The sequence below is a fragment of the Coenobita brevimanus genome, chromosome 87, assembly GCF_032717465.1.
Source record: "Coenobita brevimanus isolate Jiangsu-jjx chromosome 87, ASM3271746v2, whole genome shotgun sequence".
Lineage (NCBI taxonomy): Eukaryota > Metazoa > Arthropoda > Malacostraca > Decapoda > Coenobitidae > Coenobita > Coenobita brevimanus.
In genome coordinates, this window is record NC_137040.1 from 16,823,894 (window position 1) to 16,840,965 (window position 17,072).

Sequence of the window (17,072 nt, forward strand, 5' to 3'; positions counted from 1 at the left end):
CATTAACAAATGAATTTTTCATTACCAAATTGGCCCACATTTGATAATGAAAAATAACAAACAGCAACCCTGACAGGGATGGGGGGAGGGGGGAGGGGGGAGGAGGGAAGGGGTGAAGGGGCCATGGTGTAAACAGCTGTTCAGGGCGCACGGCAATTTCAAATTACGGGTGGGAAAAAATTTGGATTTTGGGTGGATTTTTTTTTCTTTTTTGGCCATTTTTGGGTTCCGAAGGTCCAAGCCCACAATGTCCGGTAAGTTGGGTGTCCGGAAAGTGGGCGTACGGATAGTACAGGGATTACTGTATATATATGTATGTATATATATATATATATATATATATATATATACAGTATATATAAATATATATATATACATATATATATATATATATATATATATATACACAGTAATCCCGCATATTTCGCGGTAGTCACGTTCTTGTAACCCCCGCGAAAAGTCAAATTCACGAATACTCTATTAACAACTAAATCTTGCACTTGTGTCCACCATGCTGCCCATCACACAGTCCATGTCCATACTGATTGTGACACAATTTGCCGTCAGACAATTCCCCGTCAAAACATGGACGATTCCCCTTCAGAACAATTCACACCCTGGACGATTCCCCGCCATTCTATAAATATACTAATCAATACTTTTATAAATATACTTCTTATTAATTAATCAATACTTTAATAACTACATTTCAGGGTGATCCAGCAAAGTCTATGTTCAGTAGCGTAGGTTCTGGATATTATTTATTAGTTGCACCTTTAGGCAATAATTAACTTGTTTCTTCCTCGCTGTAGTCACCTTTGAATTATATTCTATCGTTACCCATAGCTATCTTCATTAATGAAGGCGAATTGTCTTGTGTTTGTTGTGACTGCGAATTGTCCTGAAACCTCCATACTCATCCCGAAACACCATCTTACAAGATTGAAAGCACATACTCCATTATAAAGGAAAAACGTAAACACCGTACTGTAATACACAATTATCTACACATTTATTAACAAAACAGTACAAAATAAAAAGATGCAGTAACTGGTGATAGCAAACACTCGCACGGTCGCTTCTTAGCTTGTCCAGTAACACAATTTTCTCTGCTATGGTCATAACTTTTCTTGATCGTTTTGTCACTTTGGAGTTCTTACTAACTGTATTATTAGCCTTTGGTGAGGCTGGCTTACGTCCTGGGGCCAAGTGGAAAGCAAGTGGGAGGCAAGAGGCTCGTATCATAGCGCGGTTACAAGTACACCATGCACGTGAGGCAGGCAGGCATGGACTGAGGAATGCGGGGCAGAGAGCAATGTTGCCATATCCAAACAACGAAATTATGCTAGGGCAATGAAAAAATTATGCTAGATTGAGCAAATTTGTTCCTAGTAAAAAATGAATTATGCTAACTTGAAGCTAAATGATAAAATTCTATACATATTCATCTATCAATCCATCTATCTATTGCCAGAAGCCTCAATCCCGTTTGGGGTGGCCACAAACAAATCGCCTCCAAGTCGCCCTGTCCCCCGCCATTTCACTCCCCTGCTCCCAACTCACACCCCCCCTCTCTCATATACTTCTCCACCCCATCTCTCCATCTCATCCTCGGCCTCCCCCTCCCTCTTTCCCCCTCCACCTCACTCACATACACTCTCTTCGTCAGTCTTTCACCCTCCATCCTCTCCACATGGCCAAACCACCTCAGTGTGTTCCTCATAACGCTTCCTATCACATCCACATCAACACCACAACGCTCCTTTATATCCTCATTCGTCAGCCTGTCTCTCCATGTGACTCCACAGGCTCCTCTTAAATAACTCATTTCCACGGCTCTCACTCTTGACTTGTGTCCTTCCAACAACGTCCCAGCTTCACTTCCGTACGTTAGAGTTGGTATCACAATACTGTCATGTAGTAACTTTTTCACTTCCATGCTCACTTCCCTGTTTCTTATCACTGCTTTCAAAGAACCAGCAACCTTTCTTCCTTGCTGTACCCTTTCAAGCACTTCACCCTCCAAACCTCCATCCTTACTCATCACACTACCCAAGTACTTAAACGTACTCACATTTTCCAATTCCTCACCATCCAACCTCGCTGTACATTCACTGACTTCACCTCTCTCAAAGACCATCACTTTACTCTTCCCTACATTCACCTTTAGATTCCGTTTCTTACACACTCTCCCAAACTCATCCACCAAGCCTTGCAGCTCCCCTTCGTCTTCACTCAACAACACAGTATCATCTGCAAACAACAGTACAGGGAGTTTCCAAACACTATCCTCTCTCACCAGGGCCACTCCAATATCCACTACCCTACCTTGTACCTCTTTTATTACCCCATCCATGTACAGATTGAACAACCATGGAGACATGACACATCCCTGTTTCAAACCAACTTTCAAAGAGAAAAATTCACTTAGTTCACCATCCACACGCACTGCAGCCTTCGCACCATCGTACATACTCTTCACAGCATTCAACAACTTCCCATCTACTCCATATATTCTTAACACTTTCCACAATCCTAGTCTATCCACCCTGTCATATGCTTTCTCCAAATCCATGAAAGCCGCATACAACTTCTTTCCCTTCTCTAGAAACTTTTCCACTAAAGATCTGAGAATGAATATCTGATCTACACAACCTCTTCCCTTCCTAAAGCCTTCCTGTTCTTCTCCAACTAATTTCTCTGTTCTTTCTCTAACTCTGTCAATAAGTATCCTACCATACACTTTTCCTATTATACTAAGAAGACAAATGCCCCTATGATTACCACACACTTCTTTTTCCCCTTTTCCTTTGTACAAGGGAATAATTATACCTGACTTCCAATCCTCCGGGACTCTACCTTCCTCCCAGGCCAATCTGCACATCTTCCACATCCATTCTACTACTATCTCTCCCCCATGCTTCAGCATTTCACCACACACTCCATCAATTCCTGGGGCTTTCCCTGATTTAACTTTCTTCATTGCTTCCACAACTTCTATCCTACTGATTTCTTCCTGTCTTCTCACCTCCCTCCTTCTCCCAGCCATTCCCCAGCCACTTATACACGCATTACTTCCATCCTCCACGTTCAACAATTCCTTAAAGTATTCTCTCCATCTGCTCACTTTTTCTCCCTTCTTCACTAGTAATCTACATATTCATGCTCCATATTAATTATGTATTGTTTACTATGAAAATATTAAAATGAACCTACATACAGTAAGAGGGTAAATATCGGTTTTCTGCCCATACTGCTTTTTCCACGAAAATTACGTTTTTCTGATGGATTTTGATGTGATTCATTCGATTTTGAGCATCATTTCTGTCAGAAATAACCAGATTTTGAAATATGACCTCCCCCCATCCCCCTGCAATAATGGGGGATCTTTGGGGAATCGGGGGTTATAGGGAGGGGGGGAAACACAGAAAATGGTCATTTCCGACTGAAATGAAGCTGAAAATCGAATGAATCATACCAAAATCCACTGGAAAAACCTAGGTTTCATGGGTAAAATACAAAGCTCAAACTTATCCTAACCTAACCTAAACGAACCAAACCGAACCTAACCTAAAACCTAACCTAACCTAACCTAATCCAGCCCAAACTGAAAGTAACCAACTATTCAAACCTTACATCTTCTTACCTTATTCGTCACTCTCTCTCTCTCTCTCTGATTTGTAGCCTTTATAAAATTATTCGAAAAATATTCCATTCCATTCTAAATTATACTAGAATTATGCTAAAACTTCTAATATGCTAAAAAATATTCCAGACTTGAAAATTTGATCAAAATCATGCTAAAAGAATAAAACTATGCTAGATATGGTAACACTGGCAGAGGGGCCGCCAGAAAGGGACAGAGGGTGGCATGAGTTTACCACGCTACAATTGGAAGCGGCGGGAATTTCAAATTTTTTGTTTTCTGTACATTCAAGGATATTTTAGTTGAACTTATTAATGCTAAGAAAATCCGTGAGAGGGCAAAACCGTAGAAAAAAAATCCGCAACAAATGCGGGATTACTGTGTACAGATATATATATATATATATATATATATATATACACAGTAAAATCTCACTATATCGGACTAATTGGGGCACAAGCCAGTCCGAAAAAAGCAAAAGTCGGATAAAAGCACATCTGGACTCCTCCCTGGACTTCCTCCTCCTTACGCAAAGAGAAGCGCTTGTCATTCATGCATTTATTCTACAGTTTCTCTCTCTCTCTCTCTCTCTCTCTCTCTCTCTCTCGCACTGGGCACTTCCATTTTACTTCACATATTTTTTGTCTTCCTCGTCACCTTCATCTTCACCTTCGCATTCATTTAGCTTTTGTTTCCAGTTCACTTTGACATTCACATTCACTTTCATATTCAGTTCCTTGCTCAATGTCACCTTCATCTTCACACTTACTTTCACTATCACTCATTTTGAATTTCCATTTCACCTTCACTTGCAATACTACTTTCATGTTTACCTTTGGAATTACTTTCACTCATCTTCACTTTCACCCTCCCTTTTACTTTCACATTCCCCTTCACCTTCACTTTCATTTTCACCTCTCTCACCTTCACCTTCACTTCCACCTTCACCTTCACTTTCATTTTCACCTCTCACCTTCACTTTCACTTCCACCTTCACCTTCATCTTCACTTTCACTTTCACCTTCGCTTTTACATTCATTTTCACCTTCACTTTCATCTTAACCATCACTTTCACTTTCACCCACACTTTCACATCACCTTCACTTTCACTTTTGATTTCATCTTCACCTTCACTTTCACAATCACTTTCACCTTCCCCTTCCCCTTCACCTCTCATCTTCACTTCCACTTTCACCTTCACGTTCATTTTCACCTCTCACCTTCACTTCCACCTTCACCTTCACTTTCACCTTCATCTTCACTTTCACCTTCACTTTTACATTCATTTTCACCTTCACTTTCATCTTAACCATCACTTTCACATTCACCTTCACCTTCAATTTCACCCACTCATCACCTTCACTTTCACTTTTGATTTCATTTTCACCTTCACTTTCACTTTTGACTTCATTTTCATCTTCACTTTCACCTTCACCTTCGCCATTTTCACATTCACTTTTACTTTCACCTTCACTGACCTTCATTTATAAATTCACTTTCGCCTCTCTCCTGCAGAGAGAGAGAAAGAGAGGAGGGACCAATGTTATGCCTATCTCCCTCATTTGTTTATGGGAAAGGGGACGCCACTTGTCATTCCTGTATTTATTCCCCCCCCCCTCTCTCTATTGACTCTGACATTCACATTCACTTCCATGCTCTTTCACCTTCACCTTTACACTCATTTTCATGATTACTTTTTCATTTTCAATTTCACCTTCACCTCTCTCTCTCTCTCTCTCTCTCTCTCTCTCATCTCGGGAAGGAAGAGAAAAATTGGAGGAGAGAGGGAGGAGGGACCTAAGTTATGGTATCTCCTCCGTTTGTTTGTTTATTCATTATTCCAAGAGGCGGACTGCTTCTGGCTTTATCGGACTTTTTCTGATGCATAAGAAATTTGTCCAGTTGGCTCCTCGAGTCCGATTAAAGTGAATTCCGCTATATTGAAGTCCGTTATAACGAGGTTTTACTGTATGTATGTATGTATGTATGTATATAAATATATATATATATATATATATATATACATATACAGTGGGGCACCAATTTTCGCGCCTAATTGGGTCCAAAAATAATGCGCGAAAGTGGAATTAGCGAAAATTGGGGCATTGTCTTTATGGCAAAAAGGCTAATTGGTTCCCGGTTATCCTAAAGTAACATCAGATTTTCATTTTCACTTGCAATACAGTACATCAAATCACTATTGTACATTGCATTGTGAGATACAAACAATAAAAACTGTACAGTACACATTATATGAGGAGAAACATACCACAGAGACCAGGTTGAGGTGTTTAATGGATGTTGGGGGTAAGTATCCGAGGCGCATGGCGGGCTTATTTAGCCACGCCAGACTTATTGGCGCCACCTCTTGCTGCCTCGCTACCACCATGCTGTTTCCTCATACTACGCACTGTCGATTCTGGGATGTTAAATATACGGCAGATTTCACTGTTTTTTGCGCCCTTGTCCATGTGCTCAACTATCTTCCTTTTCATTTCATTATTATACTGCCGTTTCTTCACTCCAACACGATACTCTCTTTTAGCCTTGGCCTTTCCTCCCGACTTTGAATGTCCCGGCCACTTTTTATCACCACCACTGCCTCCCGGCCCTCCCCCCACACCACCAGGCTCTTCCCCCACACCACCAGGCCCTTTCCCCACACTACCAGGTATAGTAGAGGCCATTGAACCGTGAGAATCCAACACAATGGAGCTAGCACGCTCGTACACAATGGCGGGAATGGGTGGACAGAGTGTTGACATGACGTCATTCAAGATGGCGGTGGGTTGCGGGCGGGCGGTGCAGGAAATTCAAAGTTCAAAATATTGTCCCAAACCCAAAATTTGTGCGCAAAAATCGATTTTTTTTCAAGCGAAAGTGGAAGTTAGGGAATATTTGGTGCATGCCGCGAAAGTGGATTCCGCGAATCCTGCTGTAGCGAAAGTTGGTGCACTACTGTATATATATATATATATATATATATAATTCATTCACCTTCACTTTTGCCTTCACATTTATTACAGATACTTTCACATTCCTCTTCACTTTCACTTTCAGCTTCACCTTCACTTCCACTTTCACCTCTAGCTTTGAAACGCACACGTCCGAACGAGGATGTGGTGGTGCGCAGGGCTCTCCCTGTCCTCCCTCCATCCCCCAAAACGCTTAGCACTGCCAGGCATGTCTTCCTACCTGTCCCCTCACTCTTCCCCACCCCCACTTCCAGGCAAGTCTCTCTCCCAGGCCCCCTGCCCTCCCGCACCCCCGCTTAACGTGCTGCCTGCCTGACATGCGCTCATCTCCTCTCGCTGTGTCTGTTGCCCTAAACGCATCTCAGCACTGACTTATCCCATCAACAAATTGCCATAACATATTTGTACAGTAAAAGTTCTTTCATCCGACCACCAATAATCTGAACATCCCATTCTCCAAATTTTTTGAGGCAGCTCTGAAATCGGCTAATGGCCAGGAGTGGAAGCATGTGGGGAGGATGGGACTCACCAGCCATTTTCAGTTTATACCTGTGCCCAGTCTGACACTCTTCTGATTATTACATTTGACTTTTGGACCAATAAGTGACTACAAAAAAGTAGCAATGGCTCCCACACATTCTACTAGTCGTAGTGGAAGGAAAACTGTTAAACAAAAGCAAGTGCCATTAACAATAAGTGATAACCTCAAGGTGATAACACAAGTAATGTACGGTGAAGAACGCTGGAAGATAATGGAAGACTTTAACATCGAGGCCTCAACAATCTCGAATACTGTGGCAACTAGGGATAAACTGATGAAGTTTGTGGCGGGTGGGCTCTCAATGGTCGCTGGTCAGGTCAGAAAACTTTGAAATGGCCAAAATTATAAAAACTGGTTGAAGAAGTGTACAAGTGGTTTACAGCTAAATGTGCTGAAGGCAAGCCTGTACAGTGTGTCCTCAATAAACGAAAGGGATAGGGACCGCAAAAACCTTTCATAATTCAAAATTTGTATATCGGAACAATTTTCTCCAGTGAAATATACATAGAAAGGGGGGGATGCATCCCAGGTCCCCCTCGGACCCCCCACCTAAACTTTAACCCTCCTAATTTGAAGTAAGTAATACCTGTAGATGTAGAGAACAAGGTGGCCATTTTCTTGTACATTTCCTTTTTCTTGGTCACAGTCCCAATGGTGGAAGCTGCAAGGCCTAAAGCACGCCCTAGCCCCGAGACTCCCTGCCCCTCATCGTGGCATCATATAATTTCCAGTTTCCTATCCAAAGTTAGAGTATGGTGCTGCTGCTTCTTTGCAGCGGGCTCCCCTGATGCTAGAGATGATGCAGGGCGTTTGGGAGGCATGTCTAAACAGTACAAAAAGGTGTAGAGCTGCAAAAATATCCTCACGTACAGCGAAGCTGCGATTGCCATCAAAACATGGACGATTCGCCGTCAGGACAATCTGAACCCATGATGATTTCCCATCAGTCCATAAATATATTATAATATTAACTGGTTAATACTGTAACAACTAATTTCATGGGGAACTATCAACAGCGTAGACTTTGGATATTAATTATAATTTGCACTTGTAGTCAATAATTAACTTGCTTCTGCCTCGCTGTAGTCGACATTGAATTATAATCTGGCGTCTCCCATAGCTGTCTTCAGTAATTTTTACTGTAATTTTTGGATGCAGTAAGTTAAGACTGACTGATTAGCTGAGAATGTTTACATAATATGAAGATTATTTGTATAATTCTAGAGTATGTCGACTGTTCACTTGAGGTTTTTACGCATTTATATAAATGCCAATTCTCAAATGTAGCCTTATGTTAAACGATGACGTAAAACATCGTACGTCACCTGATTCACATTTCAATATACAGTACTTATATTTTTTCCATTAATACCAACTATTTGATGCCATATTTCACATTTATTATAAAAAGAACAAACCACCATCACCTTTGTAACTCATACAAATTGAAAACTAATATACTTGCTAAATAAACTGATATGTAAATAAATGACGGGGAATCGACCTGACGGTGAATTGTCCCGAAACCATGGACTCAACTGCGAAGCGCGCGAAAAACTGTTTCCCAGAGAGGGGTTAGTTCGTTTCCTCACCTCAAGCGAGTGCCTATTTTGAATTTTTTGTAATTCCTTTCATATTGCTTTTCTTATCATCGCGACAGATACTTTCGTATTATGGAATTTGTCCTACATTCATCGCTTTCATAACATCGAAAATTCGTACTTCGGGTTTTCGTTTATCAAGAACTCACTGTATTGGGTTTAATGATCATCAAGAAGGATAAGCAGTATTGCAAGGCTATGGAAACAGACACTGATTTAATATTCCCTGATGGATGGTTTTCCAATTTTAACCCTTTGGTGTTTATGGGTGTGGGGCAAATTTCATGCACTTGCCACCATTTGACGCAGGCTGTATCTGCGCACATTTCAACCACTCATTATCGTTTGATGCCAGCTGTGTCAAACGAAATGGCACCCGTTTTTTTTTTTGGTTATGGAAAGGCTTCTGGGCGAGAACAAAGCTCTACTTGCATCTCCATGCATCCCTCCGCCGTGCTCAACCCACTCCGCACCCAGCATTGTCCCATTGCCGCAGTCAATGTGCTACGAGCCTTGCTCGAGTGAAAGATAATTTCTTTTCGCATTCCACAGAGTCAGCCCTAAGTGACCTACAATAATTCTTTATACACCAAAATGTAGCCAAATAAATTCCCCTGTAACTTTTTCTCGGTAACATTTACCATAAACATTATACAGGTATTTCTATGAGAAAAAACTGAAGGAAAAAAAATTAAGGCATAATTTACATTCAACTGATCTTTTTTACAGCACCATAAGCAAGTACATTGATTCAGGATTACGGTGAAAAATATTACTATCACTGAAGCATAAATAAGGGCATAAGGATAAATTGTTTATGAACTATCGAGTGCACAGGAATAGCGTGGTGACAATGTGGGGGGACTTTCAGTATGTGGCTTTGGACGCCGAGGCCTGTCTCCAGAGTACTTGCTCGCGGTAGGATGCAGCCTGCGTCGAATGGTAACATGAAGAGTTAAGCTTCGGAATGGGATCGGGATGATTGATGTGGCTGGCAAGAATAATCTGGCAGATCATTAAGCAGTATGGATCAGTTGGGTCAAGGATTGTGTGGGTAAAGTTGAAAGTTGGAATACAAATGTGGGCAATTGTGTGTGTGTATGCGCCAACGCAAGATCGTGCTAGAAGAGTGAGAGAAGAGTTCTGGACAAATGTGGAAGTGTGCATGGAAAAGTTTGGAAGGAATGAGAGAGTGTTTTTGATTGGTGATATGAATGGTAAAGTTGGTAATGTGAAGGTGGATGGAATAGTTGGTGAGTGGGGTGTGCCTGCTGAGATAGATGAGAATGGGAGTGCGTTAGTGGACATTTGTGCTGGGAGGGGGTTGGTGATAGCCAATACCCTCTTCAGGCATAAAATGATCCACAGGTATACATGGCGAGTGATGAGAAGGGTGGGTGGTGAACTGAATGAAAGGAAGGCAATGATTGATTATGTGTGTGTGGATGAAAGGATGCGAAGATGTGTAAAGGATGCAAGAGTGTATAGAGGCTGGGGGAGTGGACTTTCTGACCACTACTTGGTGGTGGCCAGAATTAGGATGCAAGTAAGGTGGAGGAATAGAAGAAGGGAAAGACGAGAGGAAAGAGTAGTTGCAAGGAGAGTGGAAAGGTTACAAGAGGATGAGAAAAAGGCAGAGTATAAGAGAGAAGTGGAGGAACGATTGGGCAAATATGAACTGGGGCAGATGGGAGACGTGGAAGGTGTGTGTAAGATATTTACAGAAGAAATATGTGCAGCATGTGATGTGGTGTGTGGAAGGAAGAGAAGATGGAGGGGGGTGCAAGGAACAGCGTGGTGGACTGAAGAGGTGAAACAGGCTGTGATGCAAAAGAAGAAAGCATACAATGAATGGATGAGAAATAGGGGCGTGGAAGAAGTTGAGAGGCGGAAGAGAGAGTTATATGTGGAAAGGAAGAGAGAGGTGAAAAGATTAGTAAGAGAGAGTAAGAAGAGAGTGGATGAGGAATTTGGAAGGAATTTGAGTGTAAAGTGGAGGGACTGTAAGAAAATGTTCTGGAGAGAAGTGAAAAGAGTAAGACAGGGTGGAAGTGAAGTTAGCAGGAGAGTGAAAGATAAAAATGGTAGATTACTAGTGGAGAAGGGAGAAAAAGTGAGCAGATGGAGAGAACACTTTAAGGAATTGTTGAACGTAGAGGATGGAAGTAATGCGAGTATAAGTGGCTGGGGAATGGCTGGGAGAAGGAGGGAGGTGAGAAGACAGGAAGAAATTAGTAGGATAGAAGTTGTGGAAGCAATGAAGAGAGTTAAATCGGGGAAAGCCCCAGGAATTGATGGAGTGTGTGGTGAAATGCTGAAGCATGGGGGAGAGATAGTAGTAGAATGGATGTGGAAGACGTGCAGATTGGCCTGGGAGGAAGGTAGAGTCCCGGAGGATTGGAAGTCAGGTATAATTATTCCCTTGTACAAAGGAAAAGGGGAAAAAGAAGTGTGTGGTAATCACAGGGGCATTTGTCTTCTTAGTATAATAGGAAAAGTGTATGGTAGGATACTTATAGACAGAGTAAGAAAAAGAACAGAGAAATTAGTTGGAGAAGAACAGGGAGGCTTTAGGAAGGGAAGAGGTTGTGTAGATCAGATATTCATTCTTAGATCTTTAGTGGAAAAGTTTCTAGAGAAGGGAAAGAAGTTGTATGCAGCTTTCATAGATTTGGAAAAAGCATATGACAGGGTGGATAGACAAGGATTGTGGAAAGTGTTAAGAATATATGGAGTAGATGGGAAGTTGTTGAATGCTGTGAAGAGTATGTACGATGGTGCGAAGGCTGCAGTGCGTGTGGATGGTGAACTAAGTGAATTTTTCTCTTTGAAAGTTGGTTTGAAACAGGGATGTGTCATGTCTCCATGGTTGTTCAATCTGTACATGGATGGGGTAATAAAAGAGGTACAAGGTAGGGTAGTGGATGTTGGAGTGGCCCTGGTGAGAGAGGATAGTGTTTGGAAACTCCCTGTACTGTTGTTTGCAGATGATACTGTGTTGTTGAGTGAAGACGAAGGGGAGCTGCAAGGCTTGGTGGATGAGTTTGGGAGAGTGTGTAAGAAACGGAACCTAAAGGTGAATGTAGGGAAGAGTAAAGTGATGGTCTTTGAGAAAGGTGAAGTCAGTGAATGTACAGCGAGGTTGGATGGTGAGGAATTGGAAAATGTGAGTACGTTTAAGTATTTGGGTAGTGTGATGAGTAAGGATGGAGGTTTGGAGGGTGAAGTGTTTGAAAGGGTACAGCAGGGAAGAAAGGTTGCTGGTTCCTTGAAAGCAGTGATAAGTAACAGGGAAGTGAGCATGGAAGTAAAAAAGTTACTACATGACAGTATTGTGATACCAACTCTAACATACGGAAGTGAAGCTTGGACATTGTTGGAAGGACACAAGTCAAGAGTGAGAGCAGTGGAAATGAGTTATTTAAGAGGAGCCTGTGGAGTCACGTGGAGAGACAGGCTGACGAATGAGGATATAAAGGAGCGTTGTGGTGTGGATGTGGATGTGATAGGAAGCGTTGTGAGGAACACACTGAGGTGGTTTGGCCATGTGGAGAGGATGGAGGGTGAAAGACTGACGAAGAGAGTGTATGTGAGTGAGGTGGAGGGTGGAAGAGGGAGGGGGAGACCGAGGATGAGATGGAGGGATGGGGTGGAGAGGTATATGAGAGAGGGGGGTGTGAGTTGGGAGCAGGGCAGTGAAATGGCGGGGGACAGGACGACTTGGAGGCGATTTGTTTGTGGCCACCCCAAACGGGATTGAGGCGTCTGGCAATAGATAGATAGATAGATAGATCATTAAGCAGCCACCAACTGTCCGAAAAAACCAATACTGTGGTTCAAAAGATCCTCAGCCTCCTGCCATTCGGATTACAGGACTTTTACTGTCTCTGATGTCTGATATCCTTCTTTTTGGCAATAATATTGTTTATGAGAATGATCCTTCTTTCCTTCCATCCTCTTCTGTCTTTCTTTCCTTCATTCTTTCCTTGTCCTTCTGCCTACAGGCGACATTACACTCCCTCTTCTGTCTTTCTTTCCTTCATTCTTTCCTCTTCCTTCTGCCTGTGGGTGACTCTAAACTGAGAGACAAGCCTCCTGTACACTAGGAAACCATTTACTATGCTGGGTGGTAACCATATAACCAAATTTTGGCGCCTGGTGGCTTAGTGGATAATTATTGCACTTCAATCAGATTGAGCCAGTGAAGGTTTATATCCAAGGGGTGGTTGGGGTTGATTGCTCATGCAATGCCACTCAGGGATGTGTGAGGCTGATCATTCTCATCTTAAATGTCGGGACCAAATGCCTAGCCCCGGTCTCCTACGCTCCTCATGGGGCAGTGTAGGATTGGATGATGGATGGATGGATGGATGAATAACATTACCTATGGTGTTTTTGTCTTAGTCTCTATTGAATGAGTAAAGTAGAGGCTGTCCCTAACTTACAAAAATAACTGGTTCTTAAAGGTCTTTCATAAGTTGTTTTTTTTCTTAAGTCCATCTATCATTCTTCTATCCTCTCTCTTTCTCTCTCCAACCCAACCCTAATCCCATAATTACTGAGGACATAAAGTTCTTTTCCTCTACCCCATTACCTTTCTACTCCATACCTACTTCTGTGCTATCCTCTCTCTCTCTTTCTCTCTCTCCAACCATAATCCCATAATTACTGAGGTCACAAAGTTCTTTCCCTCTACCCCATCACCTTTCTACTCCATACCTGCTTTTGTGCTATCCTCTCTCTCTCTCTCTCTCTCTCTCTCTCTCTCTCTCTCTCTCTCTCTTTCCACCCAGATTAAAGCTCATTATTGTCTCCACTCAACCACTTATCCCCTATTTTTCCCTGAACCGCAATTATCACCTCACCTCCTTGTCAGTGTCTTCACCTGACCCCATCCTTCCTTGCTATGACTGACCACACACACACACACACACACACACACACACACACAATTTACTTCATATTTGTGGATTTTTTCATACACTGATCTTTCATAAGTAGGGGTCTGACTGTAACTGAGAGTTTGGGTCAGGGCCTGGAATGCATCTCAGGCTTTTCTTCAGTATCTCATGGGGAAAAGTGTTTCAATATCCGGCAACTCACTGTTCAAACACTCCCACCGGTACACAACACCAACAGATATCCGGGTAGGCCTGTACTCAAAATTCTCTCATCTTGTTAAAACCAACTGCATTAACTTCATATTTGCATCCAATACACATAAATGGTTGCTAATGATGAGATACCTGAAATCCCCAAAAAATAATTTATGTAGGTGTTATTCATAAAATGACCTGGTCTGTCCTGCACTGGTCGTCTGCAAGGCCCGATTCACCCCAGCCAGAGCTACGGTATTTCAAGTTTACGTAACTCTTCTACCAAAACACTAAAATACAATGGTTTCATTGTAGAGTATGGCCTAATTGCAAATTCCCTTCTTATGATCTATTTTGCTTTTTGGTCCAGTCTATTACAGAAATCTGCTTTCTAACAGTTCACTGCAAATTATAAAGCTGATTTGTTGGTTTCCCCAAATTTACAGTACCAACTATGTATAAAAAGTTATGATACCTAGAATACATCCCAGGCTTATAATCTGGACTGACTATATCTTTTGGGAAAAATGTAAGCTACATACGATTTCAGGTCTGGAGCCACAGCACGGTAGCCACCCATACCAGCCTGCGATGGGTCCTCAGCCTGGTAATCTGGGTTCTTGCCCTCACGCCGCTCCTTTGCTCGGTCACGGTACTTCTCGGCCAGCTCTGCCATTTTCTCCTCCTCCTCCTTTTTGATCTTGGCATAGTAACTGCAATGAAAAATGAAGGACCACTGAAATATAACAATAATGATACTGACTTGAATGTTTCTCACATTCCAGTCTAGACAGCATGTCTGATGGGTTAATTTAAGTATTATGTGAGAAGACTACTACATCAAAAACATAATATAACCTATTTCCATGTCAAAAAATATATATATAAAATGAATAAAGTCCATGTGAGACATTATGCTTGTACAATATGTGGACAGAAAGTTGCAAGTCAAAGGCTACAACAAGTATTGCAAGAAGAGTTTGAACAGGAATATGATGACGAACCAGACATTAGAATATATGTGGATATGTGGACTGCAGTGTAATGAAGTATAAAGTACAATAACTGAAATAGGATTCAGTTGCAAAGATGTCTTTCTTATCATTGCTAATCAAAATGAAACATAAAATTTGGTAACAGGAACCAAATAATGAGATTAAAGAACTGATGCAAGCAAGCACAACAGACACTTACTATCTCTAACCTTGCTCTGTGACCATGACCTTAGGCTTTTGTTCTCAGAATCAAATCCTTTCATACTTGCCTCACCTCCAACCCTTCCACCATGTTTAGTAAATCACATCAAAACTGTTTCAGGTGACCTTGTTATGTGACACTGGCTTCTGACCTACTGTTCTAAAAACAACAGGTCAACCAACTGGCTGACTCTCAACCCATCCACCAAGTCTGGTCCAAATCAGATGTTTTAATTTTACTGTTTATATGGAAGGTTTGGTGAAGCTGCTGAAAATAAGGACACCAGGTATAAGAGAAAAACTGAAGTTAAATGGCAATGAATATTGCCTTGTGATCTGCTTTTACTCTGATGATGTTTTGATGGCAGAATGCGAGTGTGTCTTGCAAAAGGCAGCGAATAAGTCTGCATAAGAACAAAATTAAAGGTGAATGTGCAAAAAAGTATGACAATGTTATCTGAAAGGAAAGACTGTGACAACAGACTCTGGCAGGCAATACAGGGTAGAAAAAAGAAACACCATGAGTTGTTGGATACTGATGGGCAGTGAAATACTTGAAGGCTGGTAGTTTTCATTATCTGGGGGCTGTTTTGTGTAAATATGACAAAATGGAGGATAAAGCGAAACAGATCATTTCTTATCATATCGTATAATTTATAAAGGTTCCAAAATGTTTGCATATGTTGGGCTTGGTCACCTAAAGAAGCAACTGGAGAGCTCGGCTGTACATTGAAAAGTAGGTGAGTTAGCATGGAGTTGAGAGCCCAGCATGAATGTCTTACTGCTGACGCTTTAGTACGTGAGTGAATCCCGTGCAGTGAGTGAAAGAAAGTTATGTAGGTTGCAAGCTGCTGAAATTACCTTTCTTTGAACAGCTGCAGGCATGGGGCAGATGGAGGTTGTAAAAAATAAGGAAAAAATGTGCATCATGGAATGGAAGAAATATGCATAGGAGTGAGGTTTAGAACCATTGGGTGGATAAAGAGGAATACATTTGAGATGGTATGGATATGTACAGTATACAGAATGAACACTGATAGAATGTCAAAGAAAGCATGTGAAAGTGATGCGGAGAGCAGACCTTATGTGGTGTGGAAGAAGAGAGTGGAACAATACACTAAAGAAAGATATGGAAGAAGAAGAGTGTTTGAGAGAGTGAGAAGGGAGTGTTGAGGATAATGTAGACTGGAGGTGCTTCTGTCATGATCATACCCTGTACCAAGTTTCCCAAGAGGACGCGTGACATTGGTGATGATGATAACGACGATGATCCCACACACTCACACACGAGTCAATATTTAACCAAACTTTAACTTATTGTTCTAAGATGATGATGATGATGATGATCTCCAGTCACAGTCCTATACGAGTCAATAATTGACCAACTTCTGGCCGATTTTTCTAGGATGATGATGATGATGATGATGTTCACACACAGTCACACACGTCAATATTTGACCAACTTTTCACTGATTTTCTAAGATGATGATGATGATGATGATGATGATGAGCACACACAGTCACATATGTCGATATCTGACCGACTTTAAACAGATTATTCTAAGTGATGGTGATGGTGTTCACACAAGCACACTAGTCAATATCTGACCAACTTTTAACTAATTGTTCTATGACTGTGTTTCTTAAACTTTTTCACTTCATTCCCCACTTGTGGGGATCTTAACATCCTCGTGGTCCTCTTCAGTTTTCTCTCAAGCCCCTCACAAATAATGATGAATATAAAGTGTTTTGTTGATATCCATTTATTTTAATGCTGACAAGTATCAATCAGAATGCATATTCTGTTACATATCAATGGGATGGATGACAATGTTTGCTTTCAGTAGGTCGAATGATTCAAGGTTGAGTTGCTGATAGTGCACATCTCACATCTAGATCCACATCCAACCTGTTTCAACTTTTACTTTTTATGTGTAGAAGGGTGGAGAAACCAGATTCCCATATGTTATGGAAAATGGCAAGAGGACCCTAAATGCAATTTTGCTTACTTTTGGAC

General features: G+C 41.6%; 1 protein-coding gene across 1 annotated transcript in view; it reads right to left on the reverse strand.

The window, feature by feature from the left end:
* beag (IC cytokine homolog beag) overlaps positions 1-17,072 on the reverse strand; it is a 498,741-nt gene that overhangs the window by 404,537 nt on the left and 77,132 nt on the right. Inside the window, exon 3 of the mRNA XM_080280996.1 lies at positions 14,402-14,572. Coding sequence (XP_080137122.1) covers positions 14,402-14,572 — 171 coding nt within the window. The remainder of the gene's footprint in view (positions 1-14,401; positions 14,573-17,072) is intronic.